Source organism: Rhinoraja longicauda, unplaced genomic scaffold, assembly GCF_053455715.1.
Source record: "Rhinoraja longicauda isolate Sanriku21f unplaced genomic scaffold, sRhiLon1.1 Scf000129, whole genome shotgun sequence".
NCBI lineage: Eukaryota > Metazoa > Chordata > Chondrichthyes > Rajiformes > Arhynchobatidae > Rhinoraja > Rhinoraja longicauda.
In genome coordinates this window covers 67,646-87,000 of record NW_027601347.1, presented here as the reverse complement: position 1 = coordinate 87,000, position 19,355 = coordinate 67,646, and the positions used below count along the sequence as shown (strand labels likewise).

Sequence of the window (19,355 nt, the reverse complement as noted above, 5' to 3'; positions counted from 1 at the left end):
GCCACGTCTACCACAAAAAATTCCTGAGGACACCACATCGACCCCTGGTATCGGCACGAAATGGATATAGTTCCAACACACATGATTTCCGTCCCATTATATGCTGTCAGACGGACTTTGCATGGTCGTAGGTGCTGCTTGTATTTGTCTTTGGGATACATGTCTCGTATGATCCGAATTTGTCTTTGGGATACATGTCTCGTATGATTTCCTCCAGCCCCGGTGTCTATCTTCACCTTCAGTCGATGTTGCCCCTTCATTGACGGGCATTTGATGTTCAACACCGCAAATGCCTCATCACCTATTGGAGGCATCCTGTCCATACCTGAAATGGTGATATTATGGAAATACATATCCGATCCTTCCTCTTGACTGTCACAGCACGATGCATCACCGTCATGGGACTGCTGCTGCACCTCGTCAACTCGCTTGTATTTGCCCCTGGACCATTTAGATGGGCGCACAGGATCCACTTTATACCTACAACATTTTGCCCAATGCCCTTTCTTGCCACACTTCTTGCATGTGTCGCGATACGCCGGGCATTGCCTAGGCTTATGAAACGAATCACAGTAGCCACAAGGGTTTTGTCTCTCATCCTGTGACTTCCGTTTCGTCGACCCTCGTGTCTTGACAGCATCAATATGGCTAGACCCGGGCTCTAAATTCGCAATGCACTGTCTGCCCGCTGCAATGGCCTCATACTACCTGCCTAACGTAAGCACCTCTGGAATGGTGTGACCTGCAGGCTTCTGTAGAAGCTCTCGCTGTAGACCTTCATGGGGCGTGGACGTGATTACCAACTCCATGACTCTGTCAGTGAGCTCATGCTCAGTGAAGTCACACTGGAGACTTTTTTCGCGACACCGGGTCACAAACTGAGCAAGCAACTCCCCCGGCTTCCGGCGATACCGCATCAACTCCAACCTGTGGACCCTGAAATTTACCTTTGTCCTCAGCTGGTCCTCAAAAAATGCCCATATGCACTCCGGTTTGTTCCGATCCTCCACACTCAGACCTGACGCATTCAAACGACGAAGTCCTTCCACTCCCAAAGCGATTTTTATCTTCGTGGCCTGCTTAGATTCCGATGCGATTTCTAAGTCTTCCAGGCACAGTTGCAACCTCTCCTTGAACAGGGAGAACTCATTGGGGATGTCCAGCACTTGCCAGTTCATTTCAGGTAACCGAGACATGTTATTTGCACTATATGGCGGAAACACGGTAACTTGAACAATTACAAACAAAACCAAAACAACCGTATCACAGGACCCCAACCCTTGCTATCAGCAAATCTATAGAACTATATGCACTCACAGAAATAAACATACATATACCATAGTATCAAATGCAAACAGTAATCTTTCAGTATTACATACAGATAATCACACAAAGCAATGTCCAAATCTTCCCTTCAAGAAGCAGACTGGCCGTGTAGATCAGCGTAGCGTAGGCTCTAGATGGGTCCTGATGGGCGCTGCTCCACCGGGATGATCTGCCTCGCAACGATGGGCTCCAACGATGGGCTCACAACGATGGACCCTCAACGATGGGCCCGCAACGATGGGCTCACAACGATGGACCCGCAACGATGGGCCCGCAACGATGGGCCCGCAACGATGGGCTCGCAACGATGGGCCCGCAACGATGGGCTCCAACGATGGGCCCACAACGATGGGCTCACAACGATGGGCCCGCAACGATGGGCTCCAACGATGGGCTCACAACGATGGGCTCCAACGATGGGCCCGCAACGATGGGCCCGCAACGATGGGCCCGCAACGATGGGCTCCAACGATGGGCTCACAACGATGGGCTCCAACGATGGGCCTGCAACGATGGGCCCGCAACGATGGGCCCGCAACGATGGGCTCCAACGATGGGCTCACAACGATGGGCTCACAACAATGGGCCCGCAACGATGGGCTCCAACGATGGGCCCGCAACGATGGGCTCCAACGATGGGCTCACAACGATGGGCCCGCAACGATGGGCTCACAACGATGGGCCCGCAACGATGGGCTCCAACGATGGGCCCGCAACGATGGGCTCCAACGATGGGCTCCAACGATGGGCCCGCAACGATGGGCTCCAACGATGGGCCCGCAACGATGCAGCTCCCAGCTGCTGTAACCGCGGTGCGATCGGGCCTCGGCTGCGGTGCGCATTGGCCCCGCCCACAGGTGCTCCCGGCCGCTGCCGCTCAGTCGACGCGTGCTGCCTCGTGCTGCCGCTGCCTCGTGCTGCCGCTGCCTCGTGCTGCCGCTGCCTCGTGCTGCCGCTGCCTCGTGCTGCCGCTGCCTCGTGCTGCCGCTGCCTCGTGCTGCCGCTGCCTCGTGCTGCCGCTGCCTCGTGCTGCCGCTGCCTCGTGCTGCCGCTGCCTCGGGCCCAGGGGCTTCCCGACTCACCGGTCGCCGCGCCTGGGTAAGGATGCAGTGCCTCGGCCTTACCGGTCGTCGCGCCTCCGTGGGTGGTCGGTCCCTCCGGTCGCCGAACTCCCCCGGGATGTCGGGTCTCGCAGGTCCCTGTCGGTGCCGGTGTCGTCGTCGGTGTGGGCCTTCCTTCACACACCTCCCTCCCTCAGCAGCTTGCAACGTCCCGTCGGTGTGGGCCTTCCTTCACACACCTCCCTCAGCAGCTTGCAACGTCCCGTCGGTGTGGGCCTTCCTTCACACACCCCACTCCCTCAGCAGCTTGCAACGTCCCGTCGGTGTGGGCCTTCCTTCACACACCTCCCTCAGCAGCTTGCAACGTCCCGTCGGCAGCTCAGCGCTGACTACAGATCAGGTAAGTGCACATACACGGTTGGCCCTGTCGAGAGGCAATCCAGCGTCCCGTACGAGCTGGAAACTACTTTTTAGTTCTGTTTCTTTCCCCTAGGGCACTAGTTTAATTATTTACGTAGTATAATTTTCACCAAAAAAAAATCATCATTTAGAAAAAAATCTTGTTTAAAAAATATATTTTATGACTTGTGAACCTTTTCCGCTTGGGTTTCTCTTTACCTCCAACCTCTACACCCCTCCCTGTCGCTGTAACCCCCTCTGGCCCCCACGCCCCTCCCTGTCTCTGTCTTCCAGCTTTTTGTGTCTATCTTTGGTTTAAACCAGCGTCTAAACGAGATGCAACACCTGTCCCTTTACCTCCCCCCTCAACTCCATCAAAGGACCCAAACATTCTTTCCAGGTGAGACAGAGGTTCACCTGCACCTCCTCCAACCTCATCTATTGCATCCGCTGCTCTAGATGTCAACTTATCTATATCGGCGAAACCAAGCGCAGGCTCGGCGATCGCTTCGCTGAACACCTGCGCTCGGTCCGCATTAACGCAACTGATCTCCCGGTGGCCCAGCACTTTAACTCCCCCTCCCATTCCCAGTCTGACCTCTCTGTCATGGGCCTCCTCCAGTGCCATAGTGAGGCCCGCCGGAAATTGGAGGAGCAGCACCTCATATTTCGCCTGGGCAGTTTGCGGCCCGGTGGTATGAACGTCGACTTCTCCAACTTCAGATAGCTCCTCTGTCCCTCCCTTCCCCTCCTCCTTCCCAGATCTCCCTCTATCTTCCTGTCTCCACCTATATCCTTCCTTTGTCCCACCCCCGACATCAGTCTGAAGAAGGGTCTCGACCCGAAACGTCACCCATTCCTTCTCTCCCGAGATGCTGCCTGACCTGCTCAGTTACTCCAGCATTTTGTGAATAAATCTACCTGTTATGAACTGCTGACTCCATCCAACTCATTCATCACCAGCCTGTCACCAACACACATGATCGTGGACTCTCAGATAGACACAAAATGCTGGAATAACTCAGCGGGACAGGCAGCATCTTTGGAGAGAAGGAATGGGTGACGTTTCAGGTCGAGACCTTTCTTCAAACTGGTTAGGGATAAGGGAAACGAGAAATATAGACGGTGATGTGGAGAGATAAAGAACAATGAATGAAAGATCTGCAAAAAAGTAACAATGATAACGGAAACATGCCATTGAGAGCTGTTTGTAGAATGAGGGAGAGATAGAGATAGAGGGAGTGCCGGGGCTACCTGAAGTGAGAGAAATCAAGCAGAATATGAGATGCTGATCCTCCAATTTGCATTTAGTCTCATTCTGACAATGGAGGAGACCGAGGACATAAAGGTCTGTGTAGGAATGGGAAGGAGGATTCAAGTGTGCAGCAATCAGGAGATCAGGGAGGTTCAGGCGGGCTGAGCGAAGGTGTTCTGTGAAATGTTTGCCCAGTCTGTGTTTTGTCTCACCGATGTATAAAACTCCACATCTTGAACAACAAATACAGTAGATGAAGTTGGAGGAGGTGTAAGTGAGCCTCTGCCTCACCTGGACTGTCGGGGTCTCTGGACGGAGACGAGGGAGAAGGTATAATGACAGGTGTTGCATTTTCTGCAGTTGTAGGGTAAGGTACCTGGGGAGGGGATGGTTTGGGTGGGAAGGGATGAGTTAACCGGGGAGTTGCGGAGGGAACGGTTTCTGTGGAAGGCGGAAAGGGGCGGAGATGGGAAAATGTGGCTCGTGGTTGGATCCCGTTGGAGGTGGCGGAAATATTGCTTGGTTATGTGTTGTATACGACGGCTGATGGAGTGGAAGGTAAGGACTAGGAGGACTCTGTGTCTGTTGTGATGAGGGGGAGTAAGGGCGGTGCTGTGGGGTACCGAGGAGACACAAGTGAGGGCCTCATCTGTGATGGGAGAGGGGAACCCCCGTTCCCTAAAGAATGAGGACATCTCGGATCCCTAAAGAATGAGGACATACAGTGATCACTGGGAACAATCTAGGAGATTGCTCAATGAACAAAGAATCATCTGCTCCTTATAAACAGACTTTCCTTTTGATCTGTTTACCAGAGCAAGCACTTTAGAGGTTTTCCTTCTTCCAAATGGTCTTATAACAAATATAAATTGTGCACCTCCAAAAGACACAGCAGAGTAAACAGAGCCCAATTCCACAACATTACAGATAAGCAAATGTCCTGTTACTATTTCAACCTTATTTAATTGATTTATGATTGTCATTTGTCCTTTGACAAGAGAACAGAATCTGACTAAAGTAAACTGCAGTGAATGTCAGCCGAGCATGCTCAGTTTCAATCTTCTTTAAAGCACAGAATTATTACAACGCATGAAGAGGACTTTAAACATTTTAAGCTATACCGATCCCTGTCCCTTTCTGTCTTCTTGAAGCTTTGCAATTTATTTTTGTCAACCACTTGGATAGTCCCAGCATGTTTGCATGCTCTGCTCAGACGGAAGTGATAACTGCTTGTTGACAAATTAGCAGCTTCTGTTCTAAATAAAGGAAAAGGAACCGCAAGCCCAAAGCCACCCCATCCATTTCCTGCACCCCACAGACTCATGACTCATGTCCAGCTTCCCCTGGACGCTCAGCCAGTCCCCTCACGTACCTCGGCCTGACCGGCCACAGCTGAAAGGAGAAGCTGGTTGTCTGTGATCCTGATCAACCTACACCTTCCTGGGTGAGGACTGGACATTGTGAAAACACTGTCCTTGTTCAGAAAGGAATGAGGGACTAGTCTGAAGAACTAGTCTGAAGAACTGGTCTGAAGAAGGGTCTCGACCTGAAACATCGTCTAGTCTGAGTTACTCCAACATTTTGTGCCTATCTTCAGTTTAAACCAGCATCTGCAGTTCATGTTTAGATTTAGAACTGACTTACACACAGACAGAGGTTTGTGGTGGAAGGGTATTATTCTAATTGGAGGTCTGTGACCAGTGTAGTTCCATGGGGATCTGTGTGGGACATCTGTTGTTTCTGATGTATATGTATATATATATATCAGAATCTTGGTGGTGTGTATATTCTGATATATATATATAAACAACTCAAATGTAAATGTCGATGGATTGGTTAGCCAATTTGTAGACACCACCAAGATTACTGGAGTTGCAATCTGTGAGGAAGGCTGTCAAAGTCTACAGATAGAGCAATCTACAGTCTACAACAAGATCAGCGACAGCAATGGGTGGAGAAATGGCAGATGGACTTTAATACCAGCAAAGGTGAGGTGTGGCACTTTGGGAGGTCAAATGCAAGGGGAAAATATACAATTAATGGAAAGATACTTAACTGTATTGATGTACATAGGGATCTTGGGGTACAAGTCCATAACCTGTAACAACACAAGATAGAGTGGTGAATAAGGCTTGCCTTCATTGTTCGGGGCATTGAGTATAAGTGTCAGGAAGTCATGATACAGCTTTATAGGACTTTGGTTGGGACGCATTTGGAGTAATAGTTGCCCCCAATGTAAGAAGGATGTACAGGCTCTGGAAAGGGTGTGGAAGAGGTTTACATTGATTCCCCCATTATTCTTGGACCTCCCTCTGGGTCCCCCCTTTGTTCTCGACATTCCCTCCCTGCTCTCGGTGGCTGAGGACTACGTTTGGAGTCTATGGTGGAGAGCAGGTCTACCGGTGGTCCTCTATTCTCGGCGTGTGGCGGGCCATTCTTGGTCCTCTGACTGCGGTGAGCAGGAGCTCGGTCCATGGCGGGCGTGTCCTCTGTTGTCGTGGTGGTGAGCCGGGCCTCCTTGCTGGGATCCTCCGCTTGCAGGACCCAACCAGAACCATCATCTGTCTATTCCCTCCACAAATGCTGCCTGACCCGCTGAGTTATTCCAGCACTTTGTTATTTTTACCAAATATTCCAGCTCCTGCTGTGTCCTGTATCACTGTGAAAATTTCTAAACTCGTTCTTCAGGCTTGGTTTCCAGGGTCTGAGACTGTGGGAGACAACTCCATCAATGGGTGGGTTTGAGGCTGTCTGTCAAAGCCATTCTGTAAGTGCAGTGGTTACTGAACATAAGTTGATAAGTCATATGAACAGAATTAGGCCATTCGGCCCATCAAGCCTACTCCACCATTCAATCATAGTTGATCTATCTTTCCCTCTCAGCCCCATTCTCCTGTCTTCTCCCCATAACCCCTGACACCCATACTCATCAAGAGCCTTCAATCTCCAGGATAGATTGAACACTGGGAGAGGCCCTGGCCTGACCCAGGACACTGCGCTGGGAGCTGGCCGGCTTCCAGAGGGAGACTTTACCTGGGACCACTCTGGAGGAACAGTGGGGTCCAAGCGCACCCAGTAGCAATGTTGGATCAGGTGAAGATCGGCCCCACTGTCCAGCAGAAGTCTGAATCTCTCGCGAGCTGCCGGGCAGGTGGAGAGATATCATTAACTATGCTGGAGTAACTCAGCAGGTCAGGCAGCATCTCGGGAGAGAAGGAATGGGTGACGTTTCGGGTCGAGTCCCTTCATCAGACCTTCTGAAGAAGGGTCTCGACCCGAAACGTCACCCATTCCTTCTCTCCCGAGATGCTGCCTGACCTGATGAGTTACTCCAGCATTTTGTGAATAAATCGATTTGTACCAGCATCTGCAGTTATTTTCTTATATCATTAACTATTCTCTCATCCAGACCTGGAGAGTGGGAAACTGACGGGATATGTGGGATCGGACAATGATGGGAAAATCGTACTTCTTGCTGTCACTTCTTCAAGGTACCGTCAGCAACAGCTTGATTGTGTTTGTCTGGCCGACTGTCTGTACACATTTTCAATGATGGGGAATAACCTCCATCCCTCCTACATCCCTCACTCTCTCTGTACCCATGAGCTTGGCCCATTTATCCCTTCCTATCCACATGCCTGTCCAAAAGTCTTTTAAATGTTGTTATTGTACTTGCCTCAACCACTTCCTCTGGCAGCTTGTCATATATACCCTCCACCTTTGTGTGAAAAGCCTGCCCCTCGAGTCCCCTTTAAATCTTTCCCCTCTCACCTTAAACCTGTGGCCTTTAGTTTGAGACTCCCTACAGCGGAAGGGGAATCTAAAACCTGCCTCTGGGATGAACAACCTGTGTCTCTCACTGCCCTCCACCCACCATTGTTCCCACTGGCTGCCAGAGAGATGTCAAGGTCTTCCCCTGGGCCAGTGCATGCAAGATGCATCAGCTGCCCCTCAATGAGAGATGCCCTTCATGTTTTCAGAGGCACAGAAGCATGAGAATGTATTCACAAATATTGTCATTCCACAATGCCCAGGATGCGATCCCTACACAATGGAGTCTGGTGGATCCATATGCCCTCCAGTGCCTAATGTTGTCCCTTCCCTCCTCAGCTGCAGTGTCGACAGAGTGGACAGCCAACTATCCATCAGAAGTGACAGCGCAGAGGGGTCTGTGTGCCTGGATTCCATGCCACAATAGTTACCCATCAACAAGGCCGCTCCCAACAAGGCCGCTCCCAACAAGGCCGCCTCCAACAAGGGTGGTCCCAACAAGGCCGCCCCCAACAAGGGTGGTCCCAACAAGGCCGCCCCCAACAAGGGTGGTCCCAACAAGGCCGCTCCCAACAAGACCGCTCCCAACAAGGGTGGTCCCAACAAGGGTGGTCCCAACAAGGCCGCTCCCCACATGGTTGGTCCCAACAAGGGTGGTCCCAACAAGGGTGGTCCCAACAAGGCCGCCCCCAACAAGGGTGGTCCCAACAAGGCCGCCCCCAACAAGGCCGCCCCCAACAAGGGTAGTCCCTACAAGGCCTCTCCCAACAAGGTCGCCCCCAACATGGGCGCTCCCAACAAGGCCGCCCCCAACAAGGGTGGTCCCAACAAGGCCGCTCCCAACAAGGCCGCCCCCAACAAGGCCGCTCCCAACAAGGCCGCCCCCAACAAGGCCGCTCCCAACAAGGCCGACCCCAACAAGGGTTGTCCCAACAAGGCCGCTCCCAACAAGGGTGGTCCCAACAAGGCCGCCCCCAACAAGGCCGCTCCCAACAAGGCCGCCCCCAACAAGGCCGCCCCCAACAAGGCCGCCCCCAAAAAGGGTGGTCCCAACAAGGCCGCTCCCAACAAGGCCGCCCCAACTAGGGTGGTCCCAACAAGGCTGCTCCCCACAAGGGTGGTCCCAACAAGGGTGGTCCCAACAAGGTTGGTCCCAACAAGGACGCTCCACACAAGGGTGGTCCCAACAAGGCCACCCCCAACAAGGGTGGTCCCAACAAGGCCGCCCCCAACAAGGCCGAGCCCAACAAGGCCGCCCCCAACAAGGCCGCCCCCAACAAGGCCTGTCCCAACAAGGCCGCCCCCATCAAGGGTGGTCCCAACAAGGCCGCCCCCAACAGGGCCGCCCCCAACAAGGGTGGTCCCTACAAGGTCGCTCCCAACAAGGCCGCCCCCAACAAGGGTGGTCCCAACAAGGCCGCTCCACACAAGGGTGGTCCCAACAAGGCCGCCCCCAACAAGGGTGGTCCCAACAAGGCCGCCCTCAACAAGGGTGGTCCCAACAAGGGTGGTCCCAACAAGACCGCCCCAACAAAGGTGGTCCCAACAAGGGTGGTCCCAACAAGGGTGGTCCCAACAAGACCGCCCCCAACAAGGGTGGTCCCAACAAGGCCGCCCCCAACAAGGGTGGTCCCAACAAGGCCGCCCCCAACAAGGGTGGTCCCAACAAGGCCGCTCCCAACAAAGCCGCTCCCAACAAGGCCGCTCCCAACAAGGGTGATCCCAACAAGGCCACACCCAACAAGGCCGCTCCCAACAAGGCCGCTCCCAACAAGGGTGGTCCCAACAAGACCGCTCCCAACTCCCAACAAGGGTGGTCCCAACAAGGGTGGTCCCAACAAGGCCGCCCCCATCAAGGGTGGTCCCAACAAGGCCGCTCCCAACATGGCCGCCCCCAACAAGGATGGTCCCAACAAGGCCGCTCCCCACAAAGGTGGTCCCAACAAGGCCGCTCCCAACAAGGCCGCTCCCAACAAGGGTGGTCCCAACAAGGCCGCTCCCCACAAGGTTGGTCCCAACAAGTGTGGTCCCAACAAGGGTGGTCCCAACAAGGCCGCCCCCAACAAGGGTGGTCCCAACAAGGCCGCCCCCAACAAGGGTAGTCCCTACAAGGCCGCTCCCAACAAGGCCGCCCCCAACAAGGGTGGTCCCAACAAGGCCGCCGCCAACAAGGGTGGTCCCAACAAGGCCGCCCCCAACAAGGGTGGTCCCAACAAGGCCACTCCACACAAGGGTGGTCCCAACAAGGCCGCTCCACACAAGGGTGGTCCCAACAAGGGTGGTCCCAACAAGGCCGCCTCGAACAAGGGCGGTCCCAACAAGGGTGGTCCCAACAAGGCCGCCCCCAACAAGGGTGGTCCCAACAAGGCCGCTCCACACAAGGGTGGTCCCAACAAGGCCGCTCCACACAAGGGTCGTCCCAACAAGGGTGGTCCCAACAAGGCCGCCCCCAACAAGGGTGGTCCCAACAAGGGTGGTCCCAACAAGGCCGCCCTCAACAAGGGTGGTCCCGAGGGACTTCCGGTGGCGTTATGCTCTGATAAAGCCACGCGTCAACTAGCTCCGAAGAAAATCCGATCTTAAAGGGGAAAGAACGGGACGGGTCCACTGAAATTTGCCGATAACTTTCAACGAAGGGTGAGTGAAGTCATTAGACCGTGACTCCTACCGTTTATATGTCGATAAGTCGCACTCCCCCGTTAAAAACTGCTGCAAAACGAGTTGGCAAGGCCAGGCTGCCGGAAGAGGAATCAGGTCAGATGGAAGCATCAGCCTCAGCCTCAGCCTCAATTCCAGTGCCGACCCAAGAAGAAATTCCCAAACAGTCCCGAAAGCCACAGCCTAAAAAAATTGGATTGGAGGAATTTCGAACCATAGTTGGTGAGGAGCTTTCAAGTATGAAGGATGATTTTCAGGAAATGAAAGATGAATTAATATCGTTGAAAGGATTGAAGGGAGAAATATCAACTATCATCAGTGAGAAGTTATCATCAGTGAAGAAAGAAATATGTGATAGTATGAACGAACATATGGTGGAAGTAAACTCTAAACTACAAAAGCTGGATTCCGACTTTACCAGTAAGTTGGAGCATATTACTACTACGGTACATCAACATGACGAGGCTATACGCGAGTTGGAAGTTCTAGCTGAGACAAGCGCTGACACAACAAAAAGGGTATTAACGGAGACTCAACGCCTATCTGATCTACTAGCGAAAGTAACCGAGAAATGCATTGACTTAGAGGGTCGCTCTAAACGTCAGAACCTAAGGATTGTTGGAGTTAAAGAAGGCCAAGAGAAAGATAAAAACCTCTGTGATTTCACTGCTGAACTCCTACGGGATGTTTTGAAACTGGACACAAAACCTTTGCTGGATCGAGCCCACAGAGCACTGAGAGCTCGGCCAGCTGCTGGTGCTCCCCCAAGGCACCTGATATTAAAGGTACACTACTCTCACGTCTTAGAAGATATTCTGTCAAGAATCGCTATCAACAGAAACTTATCATTCCAAGGCGACAATATCCGTATTTTTAGAGATTATCCTGCTGAGGTGGTTAAGAAAAGAGCACTTTTTAATGAGACAAGATCAATTCTGAGGAAGATCCCATCGCTCAGATTCGGAATGTTGTACCCGGCCAAACTGCGAGTCACCTACAAGCAGACAGAAACCTTTTATACTGATCACATTAAAGCATTCGAATTCGCCCGAGAGATTGAAAACTCGCTGAAGGGATGAATACCACTCCACGGCTGTAATCACTGGCAGAGAACTGATTGGGCTATAAGGCGTTATAATTTAAAGTTCCAAGACCAGTGAATAAGCTATATGACTATTAATCTTTATTAACTACTATTAATAAAAAAATATTATTAATCACTACCAATAAGAAGTTCAAGTAACACTTGACTCATGTTAATTTTACTTTTAACATTTAACTAATACACCCTAGGGGGGAAAACTGGCCTATTTTGGATTAAATTCCTTTGGGCCTGTCCTGTTTATTTCCCCTTGCTTCTAAAAATATATATATTTTAAAACCGGGAAAAAAAAAAAAAACTTTGTTAAAAAACGGAGCTAGTATTAATTTTTTTTTACATCTCACGGAAGTCCTTAGATTTTTTGCCACCTTAGGGTGGCTAACACTAACTGCACTAATTGTAGTTGTAGTTTTAGTTGTCTCTTCTTTTTTCCTGCACTCTTTTAACCTTTTATATATTGATTTTTTTTTTAGATTTAACTTTTATTATCATGTCATTTTTCAGAAATTATATACTTTAGGGAGATATTTCCGGGAGGCACTCTACGCTGTACAAAAGATCATCCACCCCTCATTCAAGAAAAATGTTGTAGTCCGGGTGCCAGACCATTTGCTTTATTATAGACCATTTATCGGTTAAGATGCAAGATTCTATTAGGAAAACAGGGGTTAAAGGTATTACATTTTGTAGTTGGAATGTCAAGGGTGTTAATGAACCAATTAAAAGAGGTAAAGTGCTTTCACATTTAAAATCTATTGATGCAGACATAATGTTCCTTCAGGAAACTCATCTAAAAAATGTAGCACATAATAGACTGAAAGGCAAATGGATTGATAAAGTATTTCACTCATCGTTTCCCTTTAAATCAAGAGGTGTTGCTATTTTAATTCGTAAGGGTATACCATTTATAAATACTTCCTCTATAGTCGACACTGAAGGTAGATATGTTATATTACTGGGAGAACTATATTCTACAAAATTGATATTGGTGAATGTCTACGCACCAAATTTTGATAATCCGTTATTTTTAAAAAAAATATTTAATACCATTCCAGAATTTGGACAATATAACTTGATAATTGGAGGAGATTTAAATTGTACATTAGATCCTTATTTGGATAGATCTTCAACTCAAAGGAAAACAAAATCCAAGTCGTGTGAATTATTAAACTCTTATATAAATAATGCAAATATAAAAGATGTTTGGAGGATTGATAATCCTTCAGGCCGAGAGTATTCATTTTATTCACCTGTGCATAAAACTTATTCAAGAATTGATTATTTCTTGGTGGACTCCAAACTTATTCCTCATACGTATAATTCAAAATATCATAATATTATTATATCCGATCATGCCCCTTTAACATTTAGGGTAAAACTCCAAGGAGTAACGGGGAAACAGACTAATTGGAGATTTAATCCGCAAATCTTAAATGAAAAAGCATGTTATGACTATCTTAAATCGCAATTTGAGATTTTTTTTAATGCAAATGACCTTCCTGAAACACCTGCGTCCCTGCTTTGGGAAACATTTAAAGCGTTTGTAAGAGGATGTATTATTGCTTTTCAAGCGTCTCAAAACAAGAAGAACCGAGCTGAACAGAATGACCTGGAAAGTCAGATAAGACAGTTAGACATAATAAATGCCATCGCTCCCTCTATTGAAATACATAATAAAATTGCAGTTCTCAAATATAAGTTAAATTATATCCTTTCAGCTCATATTTTAAGGCTTTTTCAATATACTAAACAAAAACATTTTGAATTTGGAGATAAACCACAGAAATTGCTAGCACATCAACTCCGTAAATTAGAAGATGATTCTACAATTCATAAAATTAGATCAGAAAATGGAGATTTGCTTAAACTACCTAAGGATATTAATCAGAGATTTTTGCAATTTTATCAGTCATTATATTCATCAAAAATAACAGATACTTCTGCGCAGATGCAAAAGTTTTTGCAGGAATGTAACCTTCCTGGTTTGAATGTGAGTGATAGAAATTTACTGGGCGCAGAAATAACTATGAAAGACTATTAAATCCATGAAAAATGGGAAGACTCCTGGCCCTGATGGCTTAAATAATGAATTTTATAAAAAATTCAGTGGGTTGATCTCTCCACGTTTACAAACTGTATATAGTCACGCCTTTAAACAACAGAGATTGCCACAAACTCTGACTGAATCAACAATAATCCTCATTCCTAAAAAAGATAAGGATTCTGAAGACCCTGGTTCGTATAGGGCGATAGCTCTTTTAAATACTGATCAGAAGATATTAGCGAAAATCTTAGCTCAGAGATTAAGTCTAGTTATAGACAAATTGATACACCCCGATCAATCAGGCTTTATAGCCAAACGATATTCATTTTTCAACTTGAGACGCTTGTTTAATATAATTTATTCAAATAGACTATTAAATGAAGATTTAGCAATCATCTCGCTAGATGCTGAAAAAGCATTTGATCAAGTAGAATGGCCCTATCTTTTCTCAGTGATGGAAAAATTTCAACTAGGTGAAAATTTTTGTGCATGGGTGAAACTTTTATATACATCCCCAACAGCTAGAATATTAACTAATCAAATGCTGTCATCTAAATTTCATTTAGCTAGGGGTTGTAGACAAGGATGTCCACTATCACCACTTTTATTTGCCCTTATTATAGAACCACTTGCTGAGAGTATTAGATCAAATTCAGATATTTATGGCTACAACACTAAACATACAACCAATAAAATTTCTTTATATGCGGATGATGTATTAATATATATTACAAAGCCAGAAATTAGCATTCCGAATTTATTAAATCTCATAACTCAATTTGGTTCATTTTCAGGTTTCGAATTAACTGGTATAAAAGTGAAATTATGCCAATAATGGAGCATAATCCGGCCATACTTCAACAATTTCCTTTTAAAATTGCCTATGAAAAGTTTAAATATCTTGGAATTTACGTGACTAGGAAATATACTTCTTTATTTAAATCAAATTTTCCTCCTTTACTTGCTAAATTACACAGAAATATCCAATTTTGGAAAACACTTCCTATATCATTAGTTGGTCGTAGTAATGCTATAAAGATGATCTTTCTTCCACAGCTACTATACTTATTTCAAGCAATTCCGATTCTCCTTCCAAAAAAGTTTTTTTAAAAAATTGATTCAATTGTTACTAATTTTATTTGGGACTACAAGACTCATAGAATAAATAAAAGACACTTATGTAAGTCTAAAATTAATGGAGGAATTGCTTTACCTAACTTTTTATTTTATTATTGGGCGGTTAATATTAAAAATATAACCTGCTGGTTGGATGACTCTGATCAACAACCGGATTGGTTAAAGATGGAGAAAGAGGATTGCTTACCATTCGATATTGGTGCGATCCTCTTAGCTCCAATAAATTTAAATAAAAAAACATATGGAGGTAATCCCATTATACATAGTGTTATCCGTACCTGGAAACAATTAAAGCTTACGTTAAAATTGAGTAAATTATCTGTTTTCCTTCCTATTGCGAATAATCCTTCTTTTAAACCGTCTGTCTTAGATAGAGGCTTTGCTCAATGGAAAAGTTATGGAATTAAAAGGGTGGGAGATCTTTATCATAAGGGAACTTTTCTTTCGTTTCAGGAGTTACAGCAGAAGTACGGATTACATGTTAATAATTATTTTAGATATTTACAACTTAGAGATTATGTAAAATCATATATGCAAGAATATAAGTTTAGAGGTCCAGAAACACTTGATGTATGCCTGAATCGACATTATAACTCAAATAAATTAATATATTTTATTTACAATATTCTCCTTGACATTGACATTCCGTCATCAGAATCTTATAGACGAGCATGGGAGGACGAATTGAATCAATTTATAATGCAAGATATATGGGATGAAAGTTTACAACATATACATCAATGTTCATTGAATACTAGACATTCCTTAATACAATTTAAAATAATACATAGATTACATTATTCGAAGACGAAATTAAATAGGATTTTTCCTAGTATCTCTCCTATGTGTGATAAATGTCAATTTCAAGAAGCTAATTTAACTCATATTTTCGTAACTTGTATAAAAATGCAAAACTTCTGGTTGGAGATTTTTAAAATAGTTTCTAAAGTTATTAATAAAAAATTAGATATGGACCCAAAATTAATTATATTAGGATTATCAGAACATACTACAAATTTTACAGTAAGTCAGGTACATTTTCTTGATTACAGTCTAATAACTGCGAAAAAACTAATACTTAAATTTTGGAAAAAACCAATAACCCCCACAATTAAAATGTGGACTATGGAAATGACAGAGACCCTGCATTTGGAAAAAATAAGGTTTGCCTTAATCGACAAACCTGAGTTATTTTTAAAAATATGGTCTCCATTTATTGAATTTTTAGAAAAGTAAATGGGTTTGGCACAGGACTAAAATAAAATTTAAATAAAAAGTTGAAACTTGAGTTGGGGGTTGGATGTACAGCTGTGGTTTTTGTCTCCCGGATCTACTCCCGTTAATTTTTATTGTTAGATCCTTTTTTTTTTTTTAACCCTCTTACTCTCTCTCCCCAAGTTTATAGTTTTATATTTTTATTTTTACTTTCTCTCTTCAAAAATTTAAAAATTGAAGCTATGTAAGAACTTTGTAACAAATGTGTTTTTTTTTAATTTCGATTTGTACATATGCTTTTCAAAAATAAAAAAAATAAAAAAATAAAAAACAAGGGTGGTCCCAACAAGGGTGGTCCCAACAAGGCCGCCCCCGACAAGGGTGGTCCCAACAAGGCCGCCCCCAACAAGGGTTGTCCCAACAAGGCCGCCCCCAACAAGGCCGGTCCCAACAAGGCCGCTCCCAACAAGGCCGCTCCCAACAAGGGTGGTCCCAACAAGGGTGGTCCCAACAAGGCCGCTCCCCACAAGGGTGGTCCCAACAAGGGTGGTCCCAACAAGGCCGCCCCCAACAAGGGTGGTCCCAACAAGGCCGCCCCCAACAAGAGTAGTCCCTACAAGGCCGCTCCCAACAAGGCCGCCCCCAACAAGGGTGGTCCCAACAAGGCCGCCCCCAACAAGGGTGGTCCCAACAAGGCCGCTCCACACAAGGGTGGTCCCAACAAGGGTGGTCCCAACAAGGCCGCCCCCAACAAGGGTGGTCCCAACAAGGGTGGTCCCAACAAGGCCGCCCTCAACAAGGGTGGTCCCAACAAGGGTGGTCCCAACAAGGCCGCCCCAACAAGGGTGGTCCCAACAAGGCCGCCCCAACAAGGGTGGTCCCAACAAGGCCGCTCCCAACAAGGCCGCCCCCAACAAGGGTGGTCCCAACAAGGCCGCCCCCAACAAGGGTGGTCCCAACAAGGCCGCTCCCAACAAGGCCGCCCCCAACAAGGGTGGTCCCAACAAGGCCGCTCGCAACAAGGCCGCTCCCAACTCCCAACAAGGGTGGTCCCAACAAGGGTGGTGCCAACAAGGCCGCCCCCAACAAGGCCGCTCCCAACAAGGCCGCTCGCAACAAGGGTGGTCCCAACAAGGCCGCTCTGCTACAGCTGCACTTCTTTATCTGTTACCTAGTCAACTACTTTAGGGCTAATTTGTAAATTACTTGAGCCTGAGCCTTGGGCGTTCTTTTTAAATCTGCTTTCCCTCTGACTCACTTACCAGCCAGTACTTGCTCTTGCTGCTTCTGGCTGCTGCTTATCTCTGACCTTCACGGAAAACCTCTCCAACCTTCACGGAAAGGTCAAAGTCATCCTGTTGAGTCTCTTTGTACTCGTTCTTGCCTCGCACACAGCTAACAATGGCCTGTTGCTTTACCATCATTACTTTTTTGCATATCTTTCATTCATTTGTTCCATATATCTCTCTCCATCACTGTCTATATCTCTTGTTTCTCTTTCCCCTGACTCTCAGTCTGAAGAAAGGTTTCGACCCAAAATATCACCTATTCCTTTTCTCCAGAGATGCTGTCTGACCCGCTGAGTTGCTCCAGCTTTTTGTGTCTATAGAGTCATAGAGTCTTAGAGTGATACAGTGTGGAAACAGGCCCTTCTGCCCAATTTGCCCACAACCGGCCACCATATCCCATCTACACTCGTTCCACCTGCCTGCGTTTGGTCCATATCCCTCCACCTACTCTGGGCAAGAGTCTCTGTGCATCTACTTGATCTATTCCTCTCATGATTTGATATACCTCAATAAGATCAATACACCTCAATATGATGACCTCAATAAGACCTATCTTCGGTAGTTCCTTCCTACACACATCACTTATTTCAATCACTTCCTGTCGTTTTACTCAGAAGTTGTTTGAAGTGGGTTATTAGGTATGTTGGAGGGTGTCTAGTCAGATGATGTACTCTAACCACCTTACACAGCTTTCAAGTTTTAATTATCTCCATGTAATTAGTCCCCAAACTAATTCCGGACTGAACAATCCTCCCGTAAACTAGCGTGGTCCCAAATTTACAACCTACTTTATTGCAGATATTGGATTTTTTTTCTCTGGAACTTTAATGTTATAGCACTGTAACACCATATTCTGAACTTTCAACAACTGCTGTATTTGTGTATAGTTAAACGTAGTGGGTTGCTGAAGGCTACTGTGGACGAGAGGTGGGTCTTTTTGAGAACAAGTTAATGGAACTGTGAACACCATCACTAATAACCATCTCTTTGGCCTCAGTTCCTGCTAAAGATGGGCAGACGTTACCAGTCATCCTACTGGCTACTGCAGCAGGGGTTTTGTTCCTGATCATCCTATCAGCTGTGATTTGCTTCATTCTCAAATCCCCATGGAGAACAGACAGGTGGGTGGTTGACCAATGTCCCTGTCCCTGAGATCCCCTCCGTCCCTCCCACCCAACTCCAGCTGTTCAGTTCAAGTTCAGGCTTATTTTCATACGCACAACTACAGAGACACAAGGACAATTAAAAATCTTGCTTGCAACAGCATCATAGACAAACATTCAAAAACAAATTATACTTATAATATTTGAAAAGAAAAAGGACTGCAAAAAATATATATCATTGCAAAAACATAATTGGAAAAGAAAATAATAGTCCATGGTAGTGCAAGAGGTGGACCATAGTGCTCTGTGGTTGAGGTAGGTTTGAGGGTTGTGCAGGTTGGTAGATGCAAGAGTGTTTAATTGCCACATGTACCAGCAATGAAAGGCTTATCTGCTGCAGCTTTACAGGCCCATTAACAAAATAACGCAAATGCATATATAGTCAATAATTTCCTCCCCGGTAAGGAACATTTCTGATACTGTGGGTTAACAAAGCCTTCATCTCTGCTCTTAGACCTTCAGTGGATGCATCGAGAATGGTGACAAGGCAGGAATCTTGAACCGTGCAGATGAGAGAGAGCCAGGTGCAGGAGGAACGTTATGAAACGCACCCCACACGGTCTGAAACAGCCCAGGTAACAACTATCCTGAGTGATGCCTGTATCACAGTGGTTCCTTTCTCACTGGCCACTGAGACTAAAGCAAGGTGGATACTGGTACAACACTGCTTCACCTTTCTTCACACAGCTCCATTATCCATGGTAGCATAGTGGTAGAGTTGCTGCCTTACAGCACTTGCAGCACCAGAGACCCAGGTTCAATCCTGACTACAGGTGCTGCCTGCATGGAGTTTGTACGTTCTCCCCGTGACCTACATGGGTTTTCTCCGACTTCTTCGGTTTCCTCCCACACTCCAAAGACGTACAGGATTGTAGGTTAATTGGCTTAGTGTAAATGTAAATTGTCCCTAATGTGTGTAGGATAGTGTTAATGTG

General features: G+C 46.7%; 1 protein-coding gene across 1 annotated transcript in view; it reads left to right on the top strand.

Moving 5' to 3' along the window:
* LOC144590099 (sialic acid-binding Ig-like lectin 13) overlaps positions 1-18,937 on the top strand; it is a 36,702-nt gene extending 17,765 nt beyond the window's left edge. Inside the window, exons 6-7 of the mRNA XM_078394962.1 lie at positions 18,255-18,378; positions 18,875-18,937. Of these exons, the coding sequence (XP_078251088.1) occupies positions 18,255-18,378; positions 18,875-18,920 (170 nt within the window). The 3' untranslated portion in view covers positions 18,921-18,937. The remainder of the gene's footprint in view (positions 1-18,254; positions 18,379-18,874) is intronic.
* The last annotated feature ends 418 nt before the right edge of the window (positions 18,938-19,355 follow it).